Source organism: Pleurodeles waltl, chromosome 12 (genome assembly GCF_031143425.1).
Source record: "Pleurodeles waltl isolate 20211129_DDA chromosome 12, aPleWal1.hap1.20221129, whole genome shotgun sequence".
NCBI lineage: Eukaryota > Metazoa > Chordata > Amphibia > Caudata > Salamandridae > Pleurodeles > Pleurodeles waltl.
This window is the reverse complement of record NC_090451.1, coordinates 604,567,261-604,589,958: the sequence shown is the minus strand read 5'-3', so window position 1 is coordinate 604,589,958 and position 22,698 is coordinate 604,567,261. Positions and strand designations below refer to the sequence as shown.

The 22,698-nt window shown below is 45.9% G+C and overlaps 1 protein-coding gene across 2 annotated transcripts in view; it reads right to left on the bottom strand.

The window, feature by feature from the left end:
- Positions 1 to 17,731: 17,731 nt before the first annotated feature.
- Positions 17,732 to 22,698, bottom strand: part of PRCC (proline rich mitotic checkpoint control factor) — a 109,298-nt gene continuing 104,331 nt past the window's right edge. Inside the window, exon 7 of one of the 2 annotated variants that reach the window (XM_069217848.1) lies at positions 17,732 to 18,576. In XM_069217848.1, coding sequence (XP_069073949.1) covers positions 18,490 to 18,576 — 87 coding nt within the window. In that variant the 3' untranslated portion in view covers positions 17,732 to 18,489. The remainder of the gene's footprint in view (positions 18,577 to 22,698) is intronic. The other variant, XM_069217849.1, reaches the window with a different exon arrangement.

Here is a 22,698-nt window from a genome sequence, read left to right as displayed (position 1 = left end):
CAACGACGAGGCTGTAAAAACACCTTTAGACACCGCCGTCGAAAGTGTAGTCGCAGAGTTTTCAGATGGCCTCTTACAGACATGTTTTACCACAGGAGGTGGCGCTGGAGGCTCAGAAAAGGCTCTTTTGCTGCGCTCTGAGGACACAGATCATTCTTTAGAGTGTCTTTTAGATGAAACAGAACTCCTGTGAGGAGAACTGGAAGGACTGCGAGCTTTAAAAGACCCCAGTTTGGTCTTTTTATGAGCCTTCTTAGGTAGATCCTCAGATTGGTGAGCTTGAAATCTGCCTCTTTTCTGTAGTTTTCTGGAGGAAGTTCAAGATTCCTCACTGTCAGAACCAGACACTGGGTTAGATCTAGACTTCAAATTCTGGATCCAAATTAGTAGCCTACCCTCTCTGTCTTTGAGGGTTTTGTTGGAAAAGGTCCTGCAAACCTTGCAGTCTTTGGCTACATGGTCAGGATAGAGGCAATAAATGCAGTCCTTGTGTGGGTCTTCAAAGTGAAGTATTTTTTCCCCACAGGTCTTACAGGCTCTGAAAATACTTTTCTTGTCTTTATCAGACGTGATGAATTCTCCTCAAAATAGAGCTCCTTTAAGTAAAGTAAGAAGATTCTGTAGAAAATCCTCTTTTCTGAAGAAAAAATAGTAGAAATGAACTTCTCTGAAGATTTGACTGAGTAGAGCTCAATGGAGACTCCCTAGCACGACGTGCAGTAGAAAATCTGAGGGAAGGGAGCTCCTCTCAGGAGGGTTCTAGAGGGAGGGAAAGCCTGATTGGCTGGGCCTTGCCTTGGTCCTTTTACCCAGTGATAGGGATAGGCTACTAAAGTGAAAGCCCTTACGCCTTTTTTCATTGCAGTAGCTTAGGTATATAGCTGTTTTGATGTACCGGGGGCTCCCCCATCCTTCCCAGTCTCAACTACGGGGAAAGATTCAAGCATGTGAATCTATGAAAGTTCCAATACTGGAGTAAGTTGAGAGTTCCGATATACAGGGGTACAATTCTATGTTGAAGCATGTGGGGGCTGAAAGATTTTCCACACAGCACTGGCAGACACTCTTTTGGAACATAGGGGGCATTGGGGATAAATATCACAGTAATGATTGGCTTGCCTAGTTAGAAAACAAGCAGGTGGTTTGCCTCCAAGAAAAATGGGCCAATAGAGCAATTCATATCAATGGGTTTAAGTCAGTCACGACTCTGGCTACGCAAAAACTTTCACACCTTTGAAACCAGCCTAAACACCGAGTTACCCCCATCTCAGATCCTGGGAGCTTTCACAGACATCTGCATGGCAGTTAGGACACATTTAACTCTACCTACCCAATCTCCCAAAATCAAACTTGTAAAATGGTTACCTAAATCAACCACTTACGCACATTCAAATCTCATGCAGGTGTTAAAATCTACTCCGAGAAACAAATCAGGTCACGAAACGCAGGGCTCAGTACAAGAAGGGAGTTTCAGCTAGGAAGAAAGTGATAATAGAAGAAGCATGGGCGAAATTGACCATTGCCTGAGCTATTAATGACCGGGCACAATTTTAGAAAGTCATCAATACCCCTTCTTTTTTTTTTTTTTTTTTTTTTTAGCTCTGACACAAAGGTGTTGAGGTACACATCCCAGAGAAGAGATGGGTCAGTCACTTTACAAAGCTGTATGAAGGTCATGTGGATGACTGGGAAACAACCGTCGTAAATGCCCCTGCCAGGCCTGGCACTAAGGAACTGGACATTCACCTGAACTATGCCATACTAGCTATTAAGGACTCATTGCTAAATAAGGCCCCAGGACCAGATGGGGTCCCAGCTGATCTCTTTAAATACAACATTTATCTTTGGGCACCAATTGTGGTAAACGTTTTCAGAGCTGCATCAGCCTCTGTCCTCCCTCCATCATGGTCTAGTGCCATTATTGTACCGATCTTTATGAAGGGAGGCCGGAGTGACTCTGCTTGTTATCGTCCAATTTCTCTGATTGACGCCACTGCAAAGGTTTTTGGGGGAATCCTCCTGGACCATTTGGAAGCCTGGGCTATAGACAATAACATTATCTCCAAGTCTCAGTTTGGCTTCAGGAAGGCGGTGGGGACAGTGGACCAATGTTTGAACCTCCACCTGATTAGAGAAAAGTATGTGGGGGTGAAGCAAGGGTGTCTTTATTTGGCATTTATGGGTCTGACAGTAGCTTTTGACAATGTGGATGTAGGAAGTTGGCTCTGTATGTGCCATTTCAAAGTAAGGAATAGCATGCACAGAGTCCAAGGGTTCCCCTTAGAGGTAAAATAGTGGTAAAAAGAGATAATACTAATGCTCTATTTTGTGGTAGTGTGGTCGAGCAGTAGGCTTATCCAAGGAGTAGTGTTAAGCATTTGTTGTACATACACATAGACAATAAATGAGGTACACACACTCAGAGACAAATCCAGCCAATAGGTTTTGTTATAGAAAAATATCTTTTCTTAGTTTATTTTAAGAACCACAGGTTCAAATTTAACATGTAATATCTTGTTTGAAAGGTATTGCAGGTAAGTACATTAGGAACTTTGAATCATTTCAATTGCATGTATACTTTTCAAGTTATTGACAAATAGCTATTTCAAAAGTGGACACAGTGCAATTTTCACAGTTCCTGGGGGAGGTAAGTTTTTGTTAGTTTTACCAGGTAAGTAAGACACTTACAGGGTTCAGTTCTTGGTCCAAGGTAGCCCACCGTTGGGGGTTCAGAGCAACCCCAAAGTCACCACACCAGCAGCTCAGGGCCGGTCAGGTGCAGAGTTCAAAGTGGTGGCCAAAACACATAGGCTAGAATTGTGAGAAGGGGGTGCCCCGGTTCCGGTCTGCTTGCAGGTAAGTACCCGCGTCTTCGGAGGGCAGACCAGGGGGGTTTTGTAGGGCACCGGGGGGGACACAAGCCCACACAGAAATTTCACCCTCAGCAGCGCGGGGGCGGCCGGGTGCAGTGTAGAAACCAGCGTCGGGTTCGCAATGTTAGTCAATGAGAGATCACGGGATCTCTTTAGCGCTGCAGGCAGGCAAGGGGGGGGGCTTCCTCGGGGAAACCTCCACTTGGACAAGGGAGAGGGACTCCTGGGGGTCACTTCTGCAGTGAAAGTCCGGTCCTTCAGGTCCTGGGGGCTGCGGGTGCAGGGTCTTTTCCAGGCGTCGGGACTTAGGTTTCAGAGAGTCGCGGTCAGGGGAAGCCTCGGGATTCCCTCTGCAGGCGGCGCTGTGGGGGCTCAGGGGGGACAGGTTTTGGTACTCACAGTCGTAGAGTAGTCCGGGGGTCCTCCCTGAGGTGTTGGTTCTCCACCAGCCGAGTCGGGGTCGCCGGGTGCAGTGTTGCAAGTCTCACGCTTCTTGCGGGGAGTTGCAGGGTTCTTTAAAGCTGCTTCTGGAAACAAAGTTGCAGTCTTTTTGGAGCAGGTCCGCTGTCCTCGGGAGTTTCTTGTCGTCGTCGAAGCAGGGCAGTCCTCAGAGGATTCAGAGGTCGCTGGTCCCTTTGGAAGGCGTCGCTGGAGCAGAGTTCTTTGGAAGGCAGGAGACAGGCCGGTGAGTTTCTGGAGCCAAGGCAGTTGTTGTCTTCTGGTCTTCCTCTGCAGGGGTTTTCAGCTGGGCAGTCCTTCTTCTTGTTGTTGCAGGAATCTAATTTTCTAGGATTCAGGGTAGCCCTTAAATACTAAATTTAAGGGCGTGTTTAGGTCTGGGGGCTTAGTAGCCAATGGCTACTAGCCCTGAGGGTGGGTACACCCTCTTTGTGCCTCCTCCCAAGGGGAGGGGGTCACAATCCTAACCCTATTGGGGGAATCCTCCATCTGCAAGATGGAGGATTTCTAAAAGTTAGAGTCACCTCAGCTCAGGACACCTTAGGGGCTGTCCTGACTGGCCAGTGACTCCTCCTTGTTGCTTTCTTTGTTCCCTCCAGCCTTGCCGCCAAAAGTGGGGGCCGTGGCCGGAGGGGGCGGGCAACTCCACTAAGCTGGAGTGCCCTGCTGGGCTGTGACAAAGGGGTGAGCCTTTGAGGCTCACCGCCAGGTGTTACAGCTCCTGCCTGGGGGAGGTGTTAGCATCTCCACCCAGTGCAGGCTTTGTTACTGGCCTCAGAGTGACAAAGGCACTCTCCCCATGGGGCCAGCAACATGTCTCTAGTGTGGCAGGCTGCTGGAACTAGTCAGCCTACACAGACAGTCGGTTAAGTTTCAGGGGGCACCTCTAAGGTGCCCTCTGGGGTGTATTTTGCAATAAAATGTACACTGGCATCAGTGTGCATTTATTGTGCTGAGAAGTTTGATACCAAACTTCCCAGTTTTCAGTGTAGCCATTATGGTGCTGTGGAGTTCGTGTTTGACAAACTCCCAGACCATATACTCTTATGGCTACCCTGCACTTACAATGTCTAAGGTTTTGTTTAGACACTGTAGGGGTACCATGCTCATGCACTGGTACCCTCACCTATGGTATAGTGCACCCTGCCTTAGGGCTGTAAGGCCTGCTAGAGGGGTGACTGACCTATACTTGCATAGGCAGTGAGAGGCTGGCATGGCACCCTGAGGGGAGTGCCATGTCGACTTACTCGTTTTGTTCTCACTAGCACACACAAGCTGGCAGGCAGTGTGTCTGTGCTGAGTGAGAGGTCTCCAGGGTGGCATAAGACATGCTGCAGCCCTTAGAGACCTTCCTTGGCATCAGGGCCCTTGGTACTAGAAGTACCAGTTACAAGGGACTTATCTGGATGCCAGGGTCTGCCAATTGTGGATACAAAAGTACAGGTTAGGGAAAGAACACTGGTGCTGGGGCCTGGTTAGCAGGCCTCAGCACACTTTCAATTGTAAACATAGCATCAGCAAAGGCAAAAATTCAGGGGGCAACCATGCCAAGGAGGCATTTCCTTACACAACCCCCCCCCAAACGAAAGAGGATGAGACTAACCTTTCCCAAGAGAGTCTTCATTTTCTAAGTGGAAGAACCTGGAAAGGCCATCTGCATTGGCATGGGCAGTCCCAGGTCTGTGTTCCACTATAAAGTCCATTCCCTGTAGGGAGATGGACCACCTCAACAGTTTAGGATTTTCACCTTTCATTTGCATCAGCCATTTGAGAGGTCTGTGGTCAGTTTGAACTAGGAAGTGAGTCCCAAAGAGGTATGGTCTCAGCTTCTTCAGGGACCAAACCACAGCAAAGGCCTCCCTCTCAATGGCACTCCAACGCTGCTCCCTGGGGAGTAACCTCCTGCTAATGAAAGCAACAGGCTGGTCAAGGCCATCATCATTTGTTTGGGACAAAACTGCCCCTATCCCATGTTCAGAGGCATCTGTCTGCACAATGAACTGCTTAGAATAATCTGGAGCTTTTAGAACTGGTGCTGAGCACATTGCTTGTTTCAGGGTGTCAAAGGCCTGTTGGCATTCCACAGTCCAGTTCACTTTCTTGGGCATTTTCTTGGAGGTGAGTTCAGTGAGGGCTGTCACAATGGATCCATATCCCTTCACAAACCTCCTGTAATACCCAGTCAAGCCAAGGAATGCCCTGACTTGAGTCTGGGTTTTTGGAGCTACCCAGTCCAGAATAGTCTGGATCTTGGGTTGGAGTGGCTGCACTTGGCCTCCACCTACAAGGTGGCCCAAGTAAACCACAGTTCCCTGCCCTATCTGGCATTTGGATGCCTTGATAGAGAGGCCTGCAGATTGCAGAGCCTTCCAAACCTTCTTCAGGTGGACCAGGTGATCCTGCCAGGTGGAGCTAAAGACAGCAATATCATCAAGATAAGCTGTGCTAAAGGACTCCAAGCCAGCAAGGACTTGATTCACCAACCTTTGGAAGGTGGCAGGGGCATTCTTTAAACCAAAAGGCATAACAGTAAACTGATAATGCCCATCAGGTGTGGAGAATGCTGTTTTCTCTTTTGCTCCAGGTGCCATTTTTATTTGCCAGTACCCTGCTGTCAAGTCAAAGGTACTTAAGAATTTGGCAGCACCTAATTTATCTATGAGCTCATCAGCTCTAGGAATTGGATGAGCATCTGTCTTGGTGACAGAATTGAGCCCTCTGTAGTCCACACAAAACCTCATCTCTTTCTTTCCATCTTTGGTGTGAGGTTTGGGGACTAAGACCACTGGGCTGGCCCAGGGGCTGTCAGAGCGCTCAATTACTCCCAATTCTAGCATCTTGTGGACTTCCACCTTGATGCTTTCCTTAACATGGTCAGACTGTCTAAAGATTTTGTTTTTGACAGGCATGCTGTCTCCTGTGTCCACATCATGGGTACACAGGTGTGTCTGACCAGGGGTTAGGGAGAAGAGTTCAGGAAACTGTTGTAGGACTCTCCTACAATCAGCTTGCTGTTGGCCAGAGAGGGTGTCTGGGTAGATCACTCCATCTACTGAGCCATCTTTTGGGTCTGATGACAGAAGATCAGGGAGAGGTTCACTCTCTGCCTCCTGATCCTCATCTGTTACCATCAACAGATTCACATCAGCCCTGTCATGGAAGAGCTTAAGGCGGTTCACATGGATCACCCTCTTGGGGCTCCTGCTTGTGCCCAGGTCCACCAGGTTGGTGACCTGACTCTTCCTTTCTAGTACTGGGTAAGGGCCACTCCATTTGTCCTGGAGTGCCCTGGGAGCCACAGGCTCCAGAACCCAGACTTTCTGCCCTGGTTGGAACTCAACCAGTGCAGCCTTTTGGTCATACCAAAACTTCTGGAGCTGTTGGCTGGCCTCAAGGTTTTTGGTTGCCTTTTCCATGTACTCTGCCATTCTAGAGCGAAGGCCAAGTACATAGTCCACTATGTCTTGTTTAGGCTCATGAAGAGGTCTCTCCCAGCCTTCTTTAACAAGAGCAAGTGGTCCCCTTACAGGGTGGCCAAACAGAAGTTCAAAGGGTGAGAATCCTACTCCCTTCTGTGGCACCTCTCTGTAAGCAAAAAGCAGACATGGCAAGAGGACATCCCATCTCCTTTTGAGTTTTTCTGGGAGCCCCATGATCATGCCTTTTAATGTCTTGTTGAATCTCTCAACTAAGCCATTAGTTTGTGGATGGTATGGTGTAGTGAATTTGTAAGTCACTCCACACTCATTCCACATGTGTTTTAGGTATGCTGACATGAAGTTGGTACCTCTGCCAGACACCACCTCCTTAGGGAAACCCACTCTGGTAAAGATACCAATGAGGGCCTTGGCTACTGCAGGGGCAGTAGTCGACCTAAGGGGAATAGCTTCAGGATACCTAGTAGCATGATCCACTACTACTAGGATGTACATATTTCCTGAGGCTGTGGGAGGTTCCAGTGGACCAACTATGTCCACACCCACTCTTTCAAAGGGGACCCCCACCACTGGAAGTGGAATGAGGGGGGCCTTTGGGTGCCCACCTGTCTTACCACTGGATTGACAGGTGGGGCAGGAGAGGCAAAACTCCTTAACCTTCTGGGACATATTGGGCCAGTAGAAGTGGTTGACTAACCTCTCCCACGTCTTGGTTTGTCCCAAATGCCCAGCAAGGGGAATATCATGGGCTAAGGTCAGAATAAACTCTCTGAACGACTGAGGCACTACCACTCTCCTAGTGGCACCAGGTTTGGGGTCTCTGGCCTCAGTGTACAGGAGTCCATCTTCCCAATAGACCCTATGTGTTCCATTTTTCTTGCCCTTGGACTCTTCAGCAGCTTGCTGCCTAAGGCCTTCAAGAGAGGGACAGGTTTCTTGTCCCTTACACAGCTCCTCCCTTGAGGGTCCCCCTGGGCCTAAGAGCTCAACCTGATAAGGTTCAAGCTCCAAAGGCTCAGTTCCCTCAGAGGGCAGAACTTCTTCCTGAGAAGAGAGGTTCCCTTTTTCTGACTGTGTTGCAGTTGGTTTCCCAACTGACTTTCCTTTTCTCTTGGTAGGCTGGGCCATTTTTCCAGACTCCAGCTCTACTTTTTCACCCTGTGCCTTGCATTGTGCTCTTGTTTTCACACACACCAGTTCAGGGATACCCAGCATGGCTGCATGGGTTTTTAGTTCTACCTCAGCCCATGCTGAGGACTCCAGGTCATTTCCAAGCAGACAGTCTACTGGGATGTTTGAGGAGACCACCACCTGTTTCAGGCCATTGACCCCTCCCCATTCTAAAGTTACCATTGCCATGGGATGTGCTTTAGTTTGATTGTCAGCATTGGTGACTGTATAAGTCTTTCCAGTCAGGTATTGGCCAGGGGAAACCAGTTTCTCTGTCACCATGGTGACACTGGCACCTGTATCCCTCAGGCCCTCTACACTTGTCCCATTAATAAAGAGCTGCTGCCTGTATTTTTGCATGTTAGGAGGCCAGGTAGCTAGTGTGGCTAAATCCACCCCACCCTCAGAGACTAGAGTAGCTTCAGTGTGGACCCTGATTTGCTCTGGGCACACTGTTGATCCCACTTGGAGACTAGCCATTCCAGTGTTACCTGGATTGGAGTTTGGAGTGGAACTTTTCTTGGGACAGGCCTTGTCTCCAGTTTGGTGTCCAGACTGACTACAGTTTCGACACCAGGCCTTTTTGGGATCAAAGTTTTTACCCTTGTACCCAGGATTGTTTTGTGAAGAGGCTCTGGGCCCACTCTCCTGTGCAGGTTTTTGGGGGCCTGTAGAAGACTCTTTACTATTTTTAGTTTTGGCTGTCTCACCACCTTTCCCCTGGGGAGGTTTTGTGACCCCTTTCTTTTGGTCACCCCCTGTGGAAGTTTTGGACACCCTAGTCTTGACCCAATGGTCCGCCTTCTTTCCCAATTCTTGGGGAGAAATTGGTCCTAGGTCTACCAGATGCTGATGCAGTTTATCATTGAAACAATTACTTAACAGGTGTTCTTTCACAAATAAATTGTACAGCCCATCATAATTACTTACACCACTGCCTTGAATCCAACCATCTAGTGTTTTTACTGAGTAGTCTACAAAGTCAACCCAGGTCTGGCTCGAGGATTTTTGAGCCCCCCTGAATCTAATCCTATACTCCTCAGTGGAGAATCCAAAGCCCTCAATCAGGGTACCCTTCATGAGGTCATAAGATTCTGCATCTTTTCCAGAGAGTGTGAGGAGTCTATCCCTACACTTTCCTGTGAACATTTCCCAAAGGAGAGCACCCCAGTGAGATCTGTTCACTTTTCTGGTTACACAAGCCCTCTCAAAAGCTGTGAACCATTTGGTGATGTCATCACCATCTTCATATTTAGTTACAATCCCTTTAGGGATTTTCAACATGTCAGGAGAATCTCTGACCCTATTTATGTTGCTGCCACCATTGATGGGTCCTAGGCCCATCTCTTGTCTTTCCCTCTCTATGGCTAGGATCTGTCTTTCCAAAGCCAATCTTTTGGCCATCCTGGCTAACTGGATGTCCTCTTCACTGGAGTTATCCTCAGTGATTTCAGAGGTGCTGGTCCCTCCTGTGAGGGAGCCAGCATCTCTGACTAGTATTTTTGGAGTCAGGGCTTGAGAGGCCCTGTCCTCCCTAGATAGGACTGGTAGGGGGGAATCTTCCTCCAATTCACTATCATCTTCCTCTGAGTTGCCACCCTCAGAGGGATTGGCCTTTTCAAACTCTGCCAAGAGCTCCTGGAGCTGTATTTTGGTAGGTTTGGGGCCCATTGTTATTTTCTTTAGTTTACAGAGTGACCTTAGCTCTCTCATCTGTAGATGGAGGTAAGGTGTGGTGTCGAGTTCCACCACAGCCACATCTGTGCTAGACATTTTGCTTCTAAAAGTTGGAATACTTTTTAAGAATCTAAAACTGGTTCTAGAATCTAATTCAAACTTTTACAAACTTTTAAACTCTAAAAGAAATGCTAAACAGGATCTAACACAAGGCCCTAGCAGGTCTTTTAAGAATTTAGAAAACTTTTCAAATTGCAAAAATCAATTTCTAATGACAATTTTGGAATTTGTCGTGTGATCAGGTATTGGCTGAGTAGTCCAACAAATGCAAAGTCTTGTACCCCACCGCTGATCCACCAATGTAGGAACTTGGCTCTGTATGTGCTATTTCAAAGTAAGGAATAGCATGCACAGAGTCCAAGGGTTCCCCTTAGAGGTAAAATAGTGGTAAAAAGAGATAATACTAATGCTCTATTTTGTGGTAGTGTGGTCGAGCAGTAGGCTTATCCAAGGAGTAGTGTTAAGCATTTGTTGTACATACACATAGACAATAAATGAGGTACACACACTCAGAGACAAATCCAGCCAATAGGTTTTGTTATAGAAAAATATCTTTTCTTAGTTTATTTTAAGAACCACAGGTTCAAATTTAACATGTAATATCTTGTTTGAAAGGTATTGCAGGTAAGTATATTAGGAACTTTGAATCATTTCAATTGCACGTATACTTTTCAAGTTATTGACAAATAGCTATTTCAAAAGTGGACACTGTAAAGAAATGGCCCCCTGTTGCAGTTACCCCCCACTTTTTGCCTGATACTGATGCTGACTTGACTGAGAAGTGTGCTGGGACCCTGCTAACCAGGCCCCAGCACCAGTGTTCTTTCACCTAAAATGTACCATTGTTTCCACAATTGGCACAACCCTGGCACCTAGGTAAGTCCCTTGTAACTGGTACCCCTGGTACCAAGGGCCCTGATGCCAGGGAAGGTCTCTAAGGGCTGCAGCATGTCTTATGCCACCCTAGGGACCCCTCACTCAGCACAGACACACTGCTTGCCAGCTTGTGTGTGCTGATGGGGAGAAAATGACTAAGTCGACATGGCACTCCCCTCAGGGTGCCATGCCCACCTCCCACTGCCTGTGGCATAGGTAAGTCACCCCTCTAGTAGGCCTTACAGCCCTAAGGCAGGGTGCACTATACCACAGGTGAGGGCATATGTGCATGAGCACTATGCCCCTACAGTGTCTAAGCAAAACCTTAGACATTGTAAGTGCAGGGTAGCCATAAGAGTATATGGGCTGGGAGTCTGTCAAAAACGAACTCCACAGCTCCATAATGGCTACACTGAATACTGGGAAGTTTAGTATCAAACTTCTCAGAATAATAAACCCACACTGATGCCAGTGTTGGATTTATTAAAAAATGCACACAGAGTGCATCTTAGAGATACCCCCTGTATTTTACCCAATTGTTCAGTGCAGGACTGACTGGTCTGTGCCAGCCTGCTGCTGAGAGACGAGTGTCTGACCTCATGCGGTGAGAGCCTTTGTGCTCTCTGAGGACAGAAACAAAGCCTGCTCTGGGTGGAGGTGCTTCACACCTCCCCCCTGCAGGAACTGTAACACCTAGCAGTGAGCTTCAAAGGCTCAAGCTTCGTGTTACCATGCCCCAGGGCACTCCAGCTAGTGGAGATGCCCGCCTCCTGGACCCAGCCCCCACTTTTGGCGGCAAGTCCAGGAGAGATAATGAGAAAAACAAGGAGGAGTCACTGGCCAGTCAGGACAGCCCCTAAGGTGTCCTGAGCTGAGGTGACTCTGACTTTTAGAAATCCTCCATCTTGTAGAAGGAGGATTCCCCCAATAGGGATAGGAATGTGACCCCCTCCCCTTGGGAGGAGGCACAAAGAGGGTGTACCCACCCTCAGGGCTAGTAGCCATTGGCTACTAACCCCCCAGACCTAAACACGCCCTTAAATTTAGTATTTAAGGGCTACCCTGAACCCTAGAAAATTAGATTCCTGCAACAACAAGAAAAAGGACTGCCTAGCTGAAAACCCCTGCAGAGGAAGACCAGAAGACAACAACTGCCTTGGCTCCAGAAACTCACCGGCCTGTCTCCTGCCTTCCAAAGAACTCTGCTCGAGCGACGCCTTCCAAAGGGACCAGCGACCTCTGCATCCTCTGAGGACTGCCCTGCTTCGACGACAACAAGAAACTCCCGAGGACAGCGGACCTGCTCCAAAAAGACTGCAACTTTATCCAAAGAAGCAACTTTAAAGAACCCTGCAATCTCCCCGCAAGAAGCGTGAGACTTGCAACACTGCACCCGGCGACCCCGACTCGGCTGGTGGAGAACCAACACCTCAGGGAGGACCCCCGGACTACTCTACGACTGTGAGTACCAAAACCTGTCCCCCCCTGAGCCCCCACAGCGCCGCCTGCAGAGGGAATCCCGAGGCTTCCCCTGACCGCGACTCTCTGAAACCTAAGTCCCGACGCCTGGAAAAGACCCTGCACCCGCAGCCCCCAGGACCTGAAGGACCGGACTTTCACTGCAGAAGTGACCCCCAGGAGTCCCTCTCCCTTGCCCAAGTGGAGGTTTCCCCGAGGAAGCCCCCCCTTGCCTGCCTGCAGCGCTGAAGAGATCCCTTGATCTCTCATAGACTAACATTGAAAACCCGACGCTTGTTTCTACACTGCACCCGGCCGCCCCCGCGCTGCTGAGGGTGAAATTTCTGTGTGGGCTTGTGTCCCCCCCGGTGCCCTACAAAACCCCCCTGGTCTGCCCTCCGAAGACGCGGGTACTTACCTGCAAGCAGACCGGAACCGGGGCACCCCCTTCTCTCCATTCTAGCCTATGCGTTTTGGGCACCACTTTGAACTCTGCACCTGACCGGCCCTGAGCTGCTGGTGTGGTGACTTTGGGGTTGCTCTGAACCCCCAACGGTGGGCTACCTTGGACCAAGAACTGAACCCTGTAAGTGTCTTACTTACCTGGTAAAACTAACAAAAACTTACCTCCCCCAGGAACTGTGAAAATTGCACTAAGTGTCCACTTTTAAAGTAGCTATTTGTCAATAACTTGAAAAGTATACATGCAATTGAAATGATTCAAAGTTCCTAATGTACTTACCTGCAATACCTTTCAAACAAGATATTACATGTTAAATTTGAACCTGTGGTTCTTAAAATAAACTAAAAAAAGATATTTTTCTATAACAAAACCTATTGGCTGGATTTGTCTCTGAGTGTGTGTACCTCATTTATTGTCTATGTGTATGTACAACAAATGCTTAACACTACTCCTTGGATAAGCCTACTGCTCGACCACACTACCACAAAATAGAGCATTAGTATTATCTCTTTTTACCACTATTTTACCTCTAAGGGGAACCCTTGGACTCTGTGCATGCTATTCCTTACTTTGAAATAGCACATACAGAGCCAACTTCCTACAGACACTAATGAATTATTATAGAAAAATATCTTTTTTTAGTTTATTTTAAGAACCACAGGTTCAAATTTAACATGTAATATCTTGTTTGAAAGGTATTGCAGGTAAGTACATTAGGAACTTTGAATCATTTCAATTGCATGTATACTTTTCAAGTTATTGACAAATAGCTACTTTAAAAGTGGACACTTAGTGCAATTTTCACAGTTCCTGGGGGAGGTAAGTTTTTGTTAGTTTTACCAGGTAAGTAAGACACTTACAGGGTTCAGTTCTTGGTCCAAAGTAGCCCACCGTTGGGGGTTCAGAGCAACCCCAAAGTCACCACACCAGCATCTCAGGGCCGGTCAGGTGCAGAGTTCAAAGTGGTGCCCAAAACGCATAGGCTAGAATGGTGAGAAGGGGGTGCCCCGGTTCCGGTCTGCTTGCAGGTAAGTACCCGCGTCTTCGGAGGGCAGACCAGGGGGGTTTTGTAGGGCACCGGGGGGGACACAAGCCCACACAGAAATTTCACCCTCAGCAGCGCGGGGGCGGCCGGGTGCAGTGTAGAAACCAGCGTCGGGTTCGCAATGTTAGTCAATGAGAGATCACAGGATCTCTTTAGCGCTGCAGGCAGGCAAGGGGGGGCTTCCTCGGGGAAACCTCCACTTGGACAAGGGAGAGGGACTCCTGGGGGTCACTTCTGCAGTGAAAGTCCGGTCCTTCAGGTCCTGGGGGCTGCGGGTGCAGGGTCTTTTCCAGGCGTCGGGACTTAGGTTTCAGAGAGTCGCGGTCAGGGGAAGCCTCGGGATTCCCTCTGCAGGCGGCGCTGTGGGGGCTCAGGGGGGACAGGTTTTGGTACTCACAGTCGTAGAGTAGTCCGGGGGTCCTCCCTGAGGTGTTGGTTCTCCACCAGCCGAGTCGGGGTCGCCGGGTGCAGTGTTGCAAGTCTCACGCTTCTTGCGGGGAGTTGCAGGGTTCTTTAAAGCTGCTTCTGGAAACAAAGTTGCAGTCTTTTTGGAGCAGGTCCGCTGTCCTCGGGAGTTTCTTGTCGTCGTCGAAGCAGGGCAGTCCTCAGAGGATTCAGAGGTCGCTGGTCCCTTTGGAAGGCGTCGCTGGAGCAGAGTTCTTTGGAAGGCAGGAGACAGGCCGGTGAGTTTCTGGAGCCAAGGCAGTTGTTGTCTTCTGGTCTTCCTCTGCAGGGGTTTTCAGCTGGGCAGTCCTTCTTCTTGTTGTTGCAGGAATCTAATTTTCTAGGATTCAGGGTAGCCCTTAAATACTAAATTTAAGGGCGTGTTTAGGTCTGGGGGGTTAGTAGCCAATGGCTACTAGCCCTGAGGGTGGGTACACCCTCTTTGTGCCTCCTCCCAAGGGGAGGGGGTCACAATCCTAACCCTATTGGGGGAATCCTCCATCTGCAAGATGGAGGATTTCTAAAAGTTAGAGTCACCTCAGCTCAGGACACCTTAGGGGCTGTCCTGACTGGCCAGTGACTCCTCCTTGTTGCTTTCTTTGTTCCCTCCAGCCTTGCCGCCAAAAGTGGGGGCCGTGGCCGGAGGGGGCGGGCAACTCCACTAAGCTGGAGTGCCCTGCTGGGCTGTGACAAAGGGGTGAGCCTTTGAGGCTCACCGCCAGGTGTTACAGCTCCTGCCTGGGGGAGGTGTTAGCATCTCCACCCAGTGCAGGCTTTGTTACTGGCCTCAGAGTGACAAAGGCACTCTCCCCATGGGGCCAGCAACATGTCTCTAGTGTGGCAGGCTGCTGGAACTAGTCAGCCTACACAGACAGTCGGTTAAGTTTCAGGGGGCACCTCTAAGGTGCCCTCTGGGGTGTATTTTGCAATAAAATGTACACTGGCATCAGTGTGCATTTATTGTGCTGAGAAGTTTGATACCAAACTTCCCAGTTTTCAGTGTAGCCATTATGGTGCTGTGGAGTTTGTGTTTGACAAACTCCCAGACCATATACTCTTATGGCTACCCTGCACTTACAATGTCTAAGGTTTTGTTTAGACACTGTAGGGGTACCATGCTCATGCACTGGTACCCTCACCTATGGTATAGTGCACCCTGCCTTAGGGCTGTAAGGCCTGCTAGAGGGGTGACTGACCTATACTTGCATAGGCAGTGAGAGGCTGGCATGGCACCCTGAGGGGAGTGCCATGTCGACTTACTCGTTTTGTTCTCACTAGCACACACAAGCTGGCAGGCAGTGTGTCTGTGCTGAGTGAGAGGTCTCCAGGGTGGCATAAGACATGCTGCAGCCCTTAGAGACCTTCCTTGGCATCAGGGCCCTTGGTACTAGAAGTACCAGTTACAAGGGACTTATCTGGATGCCAGGGTCTGCCAATTGTGGATACAAAAGTACAGGTTAGGGAAAGAACACTGGTGCTGGGGCCTGGTTAGCAGGCCTCAGCACACTTTCAATTGTAAACATAGCATCAGCAAAGGCAAAAAGTCAGGGGGCAACCATGCCAAGGAGGCATTTCCTTACAGTGGACACAAGCAAATTATGGGCGATGCTAACCGATAAAGGGGCTAATCCAAAGATAGTGTCCCTGTTGGCCCAACTCCACAATGATGTGGAAGCTAAGGTCAGATTTGGGCAAGAGGGGCAATGTACCAGCCCCTTTAAGGTTAGGAAAGGGGTAAGACAGGGTTGTGTTCTTGCAGCCTTCCTTTTTACGTTTTGTATAAATGGTCTAGAGGAAGCTCTGATTGCGAAAAGGCAGATCCCCCTAAGATCGCAGACAGACCACAACCGGTATTAATGTACGCCAATGATTGTGTTCTGATGGTACGGACTGGGAGGGGCCTCCAAAAACTCTTAAGCAGATTGGTGGATTTCATGACTGCTTTGGGATTGTCCACAAATAAAACAAAATCATACACTATGATTTGTCGCGGCCCAAGAACCAGAGCCCCTCAGTTTTATATTGAAGGCATCCAACTGAGCAGTGTGAATACCTTCACGTATCTGGGAATTCCCTTTGACAATAGGCCTAACTGGAAGCACCTCCTAGAAATCAGGGTCACACAACACAACCAAGCAGTGGCAGCTCTACACAAATTCAACATCAAACTAGGCTGCACACCAAAAAAGCCCATTACCACCATCAATAAGGCAAGGCCTACTTCGATTGTCAGATATGGAGCTGGGGTATGGGGTTATATGGGCGCATCATCTCTGCAAATAAGAGAAGTCTACTCTCACTCTCAACAGAGCGTTTCTGCTATAATTCTACATGCAGAATTAGGTCTCCCTTTTATGGAGCACCTGATTAAGTTAGCTCCTTTAGCCCTCTGGATGTCTGTTTGGACTAGGCCGGAAGCAGCTCTCACTCAGACACTGCTTATGGACTGCATGAGACTGGATGGAGTACAGAGATGTTCCTGGGTTATGTACATTAAAGAGTCTCTGAGCAGCCTTAACAGATCAGACTTATTCTTTAACCCTGGGGCCATATGCAAGCAGGACATCCCAGTAGTAAAAAAAAATGAATTCCAAGAGAAATTGGCTACTGATAGAAAGAGGCACGATCTGGGGAAAGGTATGGTGACAGCTTATCTACCCTTATGTACTACATCTAAAATCAAACCTTATCTTTTAACTGTCCTGCAGCACCATAGATTTTTCGTGAGAAGGTTTCATCTGGGTCTGGCCCACATTTTAGTGGCTTATCCCCCTAAGGTGCACTGCAATAGGTACCCAATACCCTGTCCACGTGATATGCGTTCAGAACAATCGCAAATGTATATGTTTTTATTTTGTAAGCTGTACAAAGAACACTTTTTTTAATGCCACTTTTTAGATCACTAAATAGCAGGAGATGTAAGGAAGCTATTTTTCATTTGCAGTTACTCCAGTCTGATATGATCTGTATAGCTATTTATCGCTTTATTGCTGCAGCGATAAAAGAAAGGAAGTATCTTGATTCTAACTGCTTAGCACCTTACTACAAATTTGCACAGCTCTGCAAATAATATTTTAGTTGACTAAATGACTATTTGATCAGGTATGAAAAGTTTTAGAGGCTCCAATTATTGTACTGATCATTTTATGTACACGTATTTTACTGCTATTTATTGATGGGTTTTTTTCTTTGATCTTTTTCACCTATTAATTAACTTTGTACATATGCTCTTTTACAGATTTCTATCAAAGATTCGAGTAAAGATTTCCTGACTGTCTAACCTTCATTCGGGAATTACCAGACAAAAAGGCCACATTACTTCAATCACCAGTCTACTTTAATTAAGAAATTCCAAACAATGAGAAGGTTCAGAGGACAAAACAGGTCTTTGCTGTTTAATTGTAAGTGTTATGTTACTTGAGCCCAATTCAAATTCCCTTGATCTGTGATGTGTCAGTGGGAAAACCAAGTATGTTACACTACTGCAATATTGGTTTCCTCGTGAGGGCTACCTGCCCTCGCTCCTTTCCTCGTCGCCGCTTTCCTCCTCGCTTTTAGTTGGCCATTGAATGCCAAATGGAGAAGTAGCTGGTCATCTATGCATTAGAGACTTTGCAAAGGATAAAAGTTATAGGGTTTACATTTCTGTGTTTTTTTTAACAGGTCCTCAGTGGGGAATTCCTTTCTTTCTTTGTGATGCGTTGATTTGTGTTATCACAGTTGTTATGTCTTTCATACTGATAACGATAAACATTCTGACACAGACTAGTAATTTCATCTTTTTATTGCGACTTTTTTCAGAATGGACAATAATACCCTTGTAGAAAAACAGACTGCTTCCCTTTGATGCTCAGGAATAAAGCCACAAAGTACACAAGCAGTTAGTTATTAGGAGTTACTTCAAGCATTAAAAAAACTCAATCCAAATAGCTGTATTACTCCTGTCCAAAACAAGAAGTCGTTTTTTTTTATTTTAATTTAAAAAAATGTTTTTTGATGGTAGGAAAAGGGGATGGCAAAAAAAGAATGGAAAAAGAAGCACCTGCTAACACGTTAAAGGAAAGTTGAGATGCAGAACTCTTGATTCATCAACACACTTAAAGAGTAAACCTAAAATACGGGCACCTAAAACAAAGCATAACAGAAAAGGGGTGGTTTGTTGTAAGGGTGGAAGAAGTTGTGGTGTCGAGCAATCACGGTACTCATCTTTGATGCTTTTAGACAAGTTCCATATCAAACTGATCCTGGAATTCCGAATATATAAATCCAAGTTTAAATTTTATATACAAAAGGTTTTCACAGTGCCAACCAATTATCAATGTCTTGCAACATGGTTTGACCAGAAGATCAAAGAATCTTTTTCTTTTGAGCATTTTTTCAGAGAAAAAGATTATCCCAGCACACATCACACATCTAAGGAAACATTGTTTGAATTTAGGCATCTTGCAACTCGCTGCTGGAACACTCGAGTCCAAGGAGGATGTCTGGGTTGAGTCATCCACACCAATTCCAACCTCAGGGTAGAGGCTAAAATCCATACTTAGCTTGAGTCTGGCGTCTGCTAAGTTTGTTGTCCGACCATGCATTTTTCAGCTCCAATTCTCGCTCCTTAGCCTAAAACAAGTCAAAAGAAAGGCAGAAATTTATATTTTAAAAAAGCTCTGCAATAAAAATGAAAATAGGTAATTAAAACACATACACCTACTAGTAGTTTTTTCATTCAAAATTAACACTTTTCCAATATAATGGTTGAGAAGCTTAAAAGTCATCAGGTTAAAGAAGTAAAGTCCTAGACTTCTCATGTATAGGTAATAAACCTAATGTACAAAATACATGAATAATGCGTAGACACGTGACAAAGGAATGCAGCACTTACTATGAACAATAAATTATTATTCTTTCAGATAAGCTAGCGACAATGCAGAAAGTACCAAGCAAGAGAAATCACAAATTAAAAATGATGGTTTTACCAACACTGACCTATCTGATGAACTACTAAAGTGATATGGTTGCAATCCTTATGGCACACAAAATGATCAGATTGGTCTTTGACATCCTTGGGAAACGATTTAGTTTGTTTCAATTATAACTGTTCAGAAAACATAGACAAATCCATGTTCAAAAGCAGTTCCCTACATCTAAGGCACCAAATGAAATTTTGGGGAGGAATCAATTAAAAAAGTAAGCCCCTGGATCAGTGAGACCAAAATTCTAGCAACACCAGGTAACTGAGAACTAGTAGTATGATCAAAAATAAAAAACAATTGTGAAGAGGAGCAGAGAAGTAAGGCGTCAATCTACCACTCTTTCTTCTTAGAATTACTATGCACTTGACTGCAAGAAGGGGATAAAAGGTGTGTATATTTTTTTCTTTGGTATTTAGGGCCTTATGTACGAAAACATTTTGCAGTTGCAAATCCAGTAATGCACAAAATCTCAGTCCTTGTAACTACAAAAATGTTTTTTTCATAAAACGAAACTATTTTTGCGAGTCAAAAAATATCTTTGCTAATCACAAAAGGCTTCTGGCGATTCATTACGAATCAGACAGGGCATGAAATTTACCAATGCTTTGTGACTGTAAGTGCGTTTGAAATCCCAAGATCAGCTACCGTACCCTGAAATTGAGGTGGAAAATGATTTGCAATCAGAAAGACACTACTTTCGGAATCATGCGGTCCGACCTGAAAGGAAGCAGACGTTAGTCTGGAGGAGCAGGGCATGATTCCACAGATGTTTTCCTTCTATGCCACCAATTTGTTTTGAAGCAGCAGCTGTTCCTTTAAGAAACATGGACAAATTAAAAAAAAATATATATATATATCACACCTTAGTAATGAATGTAGGGACTGATGTCCCCTGTCTTTCACAGCCTTCGGAAACTGGGTCCAGTTATTCTTAGTGGGTCACAAGAAAACTCTACTACCCAACCCATTTATATTCATGGATCTGGGCGGTTTGTGACCCGTTCCGGCTATCCATTTTGCAATGTAACATCACAAAATAGTGGGATGGTCGCAGAATGCTAATGCACAATTTGCACATTATATGTGGGAAATTACCTCTGATGCATTAAACCTTTGGTCTATGGAAGGAGCTGCCTTTCATGGTTTTTACTTTTGAAAAGCAGAAGAAGAAGAAGGAAATCAGTTTCTATTTGTAGCATGCGTCAGATTTTCACTCACTGGAAACACCTCGAGACATCTCATTTGTGCAGCTCAAAAATATGAAATGCTAAATGGGCATTAGCAGCCAGGAAGGATGCCTCTCTACAGTAATTTAGAAAATGGAACAATAAAACACAGGTCATGGGATAACTTGAAAATGTATGTTTTTTTAAGAAAATAAACCATTGGTTTGCTCTCTTTGTCAGGTGGACCTGAAGACGCAGATTGAGATGAGTTAAATCTTTTACATAAAGGTGATACTACTTGCGAAGAGGGAGCCCGGTGTTCATTGGCAGCTGAGAGTATCTTTTCTTGCCTCCTTTCTGCGGCATAACCCAAGGGAGTATAGGAACTGTACCATGTGGACTGCAATATGCACAATACAAGTCACTCTAGAAGCCTTTCCAGAGATTTTGGTTATTTTATTTCCAAAAAGGTTCCAGACTTCCAAGCGCTGTGCTATTACATCCTTGCAATAGACTAAGGACGAATGATGCCAGTGAATGAGGGATATACTATTGACATCTAAATCTATATTTCCATCGGATATACAGTTACTTTTCTGCAACCTGGCATGGTCGCTGAGGAGAGTTACAGTGCTTTGAGATAGACGTGTTTAGGCCTCCACAGGATGAAAGTGCCATCAACCTCAAGAGCAATGTGATGGTATTCAGCACTGGTACAATTCGAAACCTTCCCAAAAAAGAATGCTCTCCGTCCTTGTGTCAGGGGCTTAAAGCAAGCCGCTGGGTTGCAGGGCGGCCCCATACCTACAGGGGGCCATTATTCAAAACAAAGCCAATGAATATCAGAGAGATGTACGAGACTGAGGGGGGGCAACATATTTTACAGGAGACCTCATCATTTTGCGCTTCACCGCTGCCTAGTGTAGAAGAATAGGGGGCCATAAGCAGTTCACTCTCATGGGAGCTTTCCACTTCCCAGAACTTCTCATTTAATCTAGACATAGACTGGCTAAGAGCTGAAAACAAATGTTGCACCTACACAGCTTATTTAACAACAAATCCCTCAATATCGGTGGCACCCTCAATGAGGTGCCTTGAAATTGAGCCGGTCCACAAGTGGTTGCCTGGATGTTCAACTTGTCTTTGATACTATCCATAAGCAGAATGGCGGTGACTGTGTCTTTTTGTTACCTCTTTATGTGTCACAGTGGTAAGGGGTCTGACGTTTTTAAAGTAGACGTGCTTCACTCCCTTTGGACTTTTTTACTAGGTAGGACTTTTGCAATGTAAGTTCAAGACCTTTACTCAGAAGGCTCAGCATTGCGTGCAGGCATGCTCTTTTTCTCCTTGTCCGTCAGTCTCAGTATGGCATCTCCTAACTAACTCAGCAACCAGCGACAGTATGTGTCTCAGAAAACAGAGGTTAATCTTTCAAGGAATTTCTATCACGAGATGAAAGGCACTTGTCAAAGAGTCAGAGTGATATAATAGGCACGGAGTGACACCAGGAAACAGCTGAAAAACTGACCACCACCTTTATGAAAAAGGGGACAATCCAGTGACACAGACATGGAGTGATTTCATTCAGCATTCCATCTAGCTTTGTGATAAAAATTAGCCTTAAAAGGTAGTTATGATTTTTATATAGCATCACTCTTGCTACACGAGTGTCAACGTCCTTCACGTTTAGACACAGAATACGAAACGGAGAGTTCTGAAGGTAGAGAGAAAAAATGGTTCCGGCTCCTTGTAGAAGTGAGAAGGTAAAAGTAAAAGTGGCTAGAGAAGCATAAAGAAGGAAAGTTAGAAAATCTACTGTAAAGAAGCCAGTGTGTCTCATCTGTTCGTGAGGAAGGTGGAAAGTAATAAAACGCTACGGTCAGAAAAGAAAAACAGAGCTTTCTGTAAGTGTATATAAGCATAGGTGGCTCCTAGTCAGGATTTAGTTTGTGTTCATTCAATACAGTTGACAAATCAATTATTTCTTAATTTACTTAATATCTTTAGAGGAACATCCTACTTGGGTATGGTTACAGTATATCTGTAAGGTACAGTCCAGTAAAAGAAGATAATGAACACCATATCCAGACAGATAGTCATGACGCATGCAACTGTATTAAATACTTACAATTATTAAAGGTAACTGTAGTGCTCAGTGATGGATGTAGTCACATGATATATATGTAGGCAATAAGTCTTTACACCTTCAAATTGGTGATCTGAAGTTAAGTGTGGAGGGCGTTAACAATTACATTGTATGCCACTTTTAGCACGTAAACTCGCAAGGCTATTTTGTTTTTAAATCAATTTTCGATAATAAACTTGCAAATATCAACATTTCAAACTGCAATAGAATTGTCTAGTCTTCTTATAAGAAAGGCAACAGATGGAGTTGCTTTGCACTTGCGGTGTGTTGATAATGGGGTAAAAACAGAAAAGGAATATGTTACTTACCCTGTAAGGATCTGTTTGTGGCACATGCTATACATACTCCAGCCATCTAGTGTTGGGTACAGATGGTGCAAGATTGTTTTGCCACAGGAGGGTGAGAATGGACAGCAAAGGAGTATAAGTTATGAAATGTCCATGTGAGGAAGAGTGGA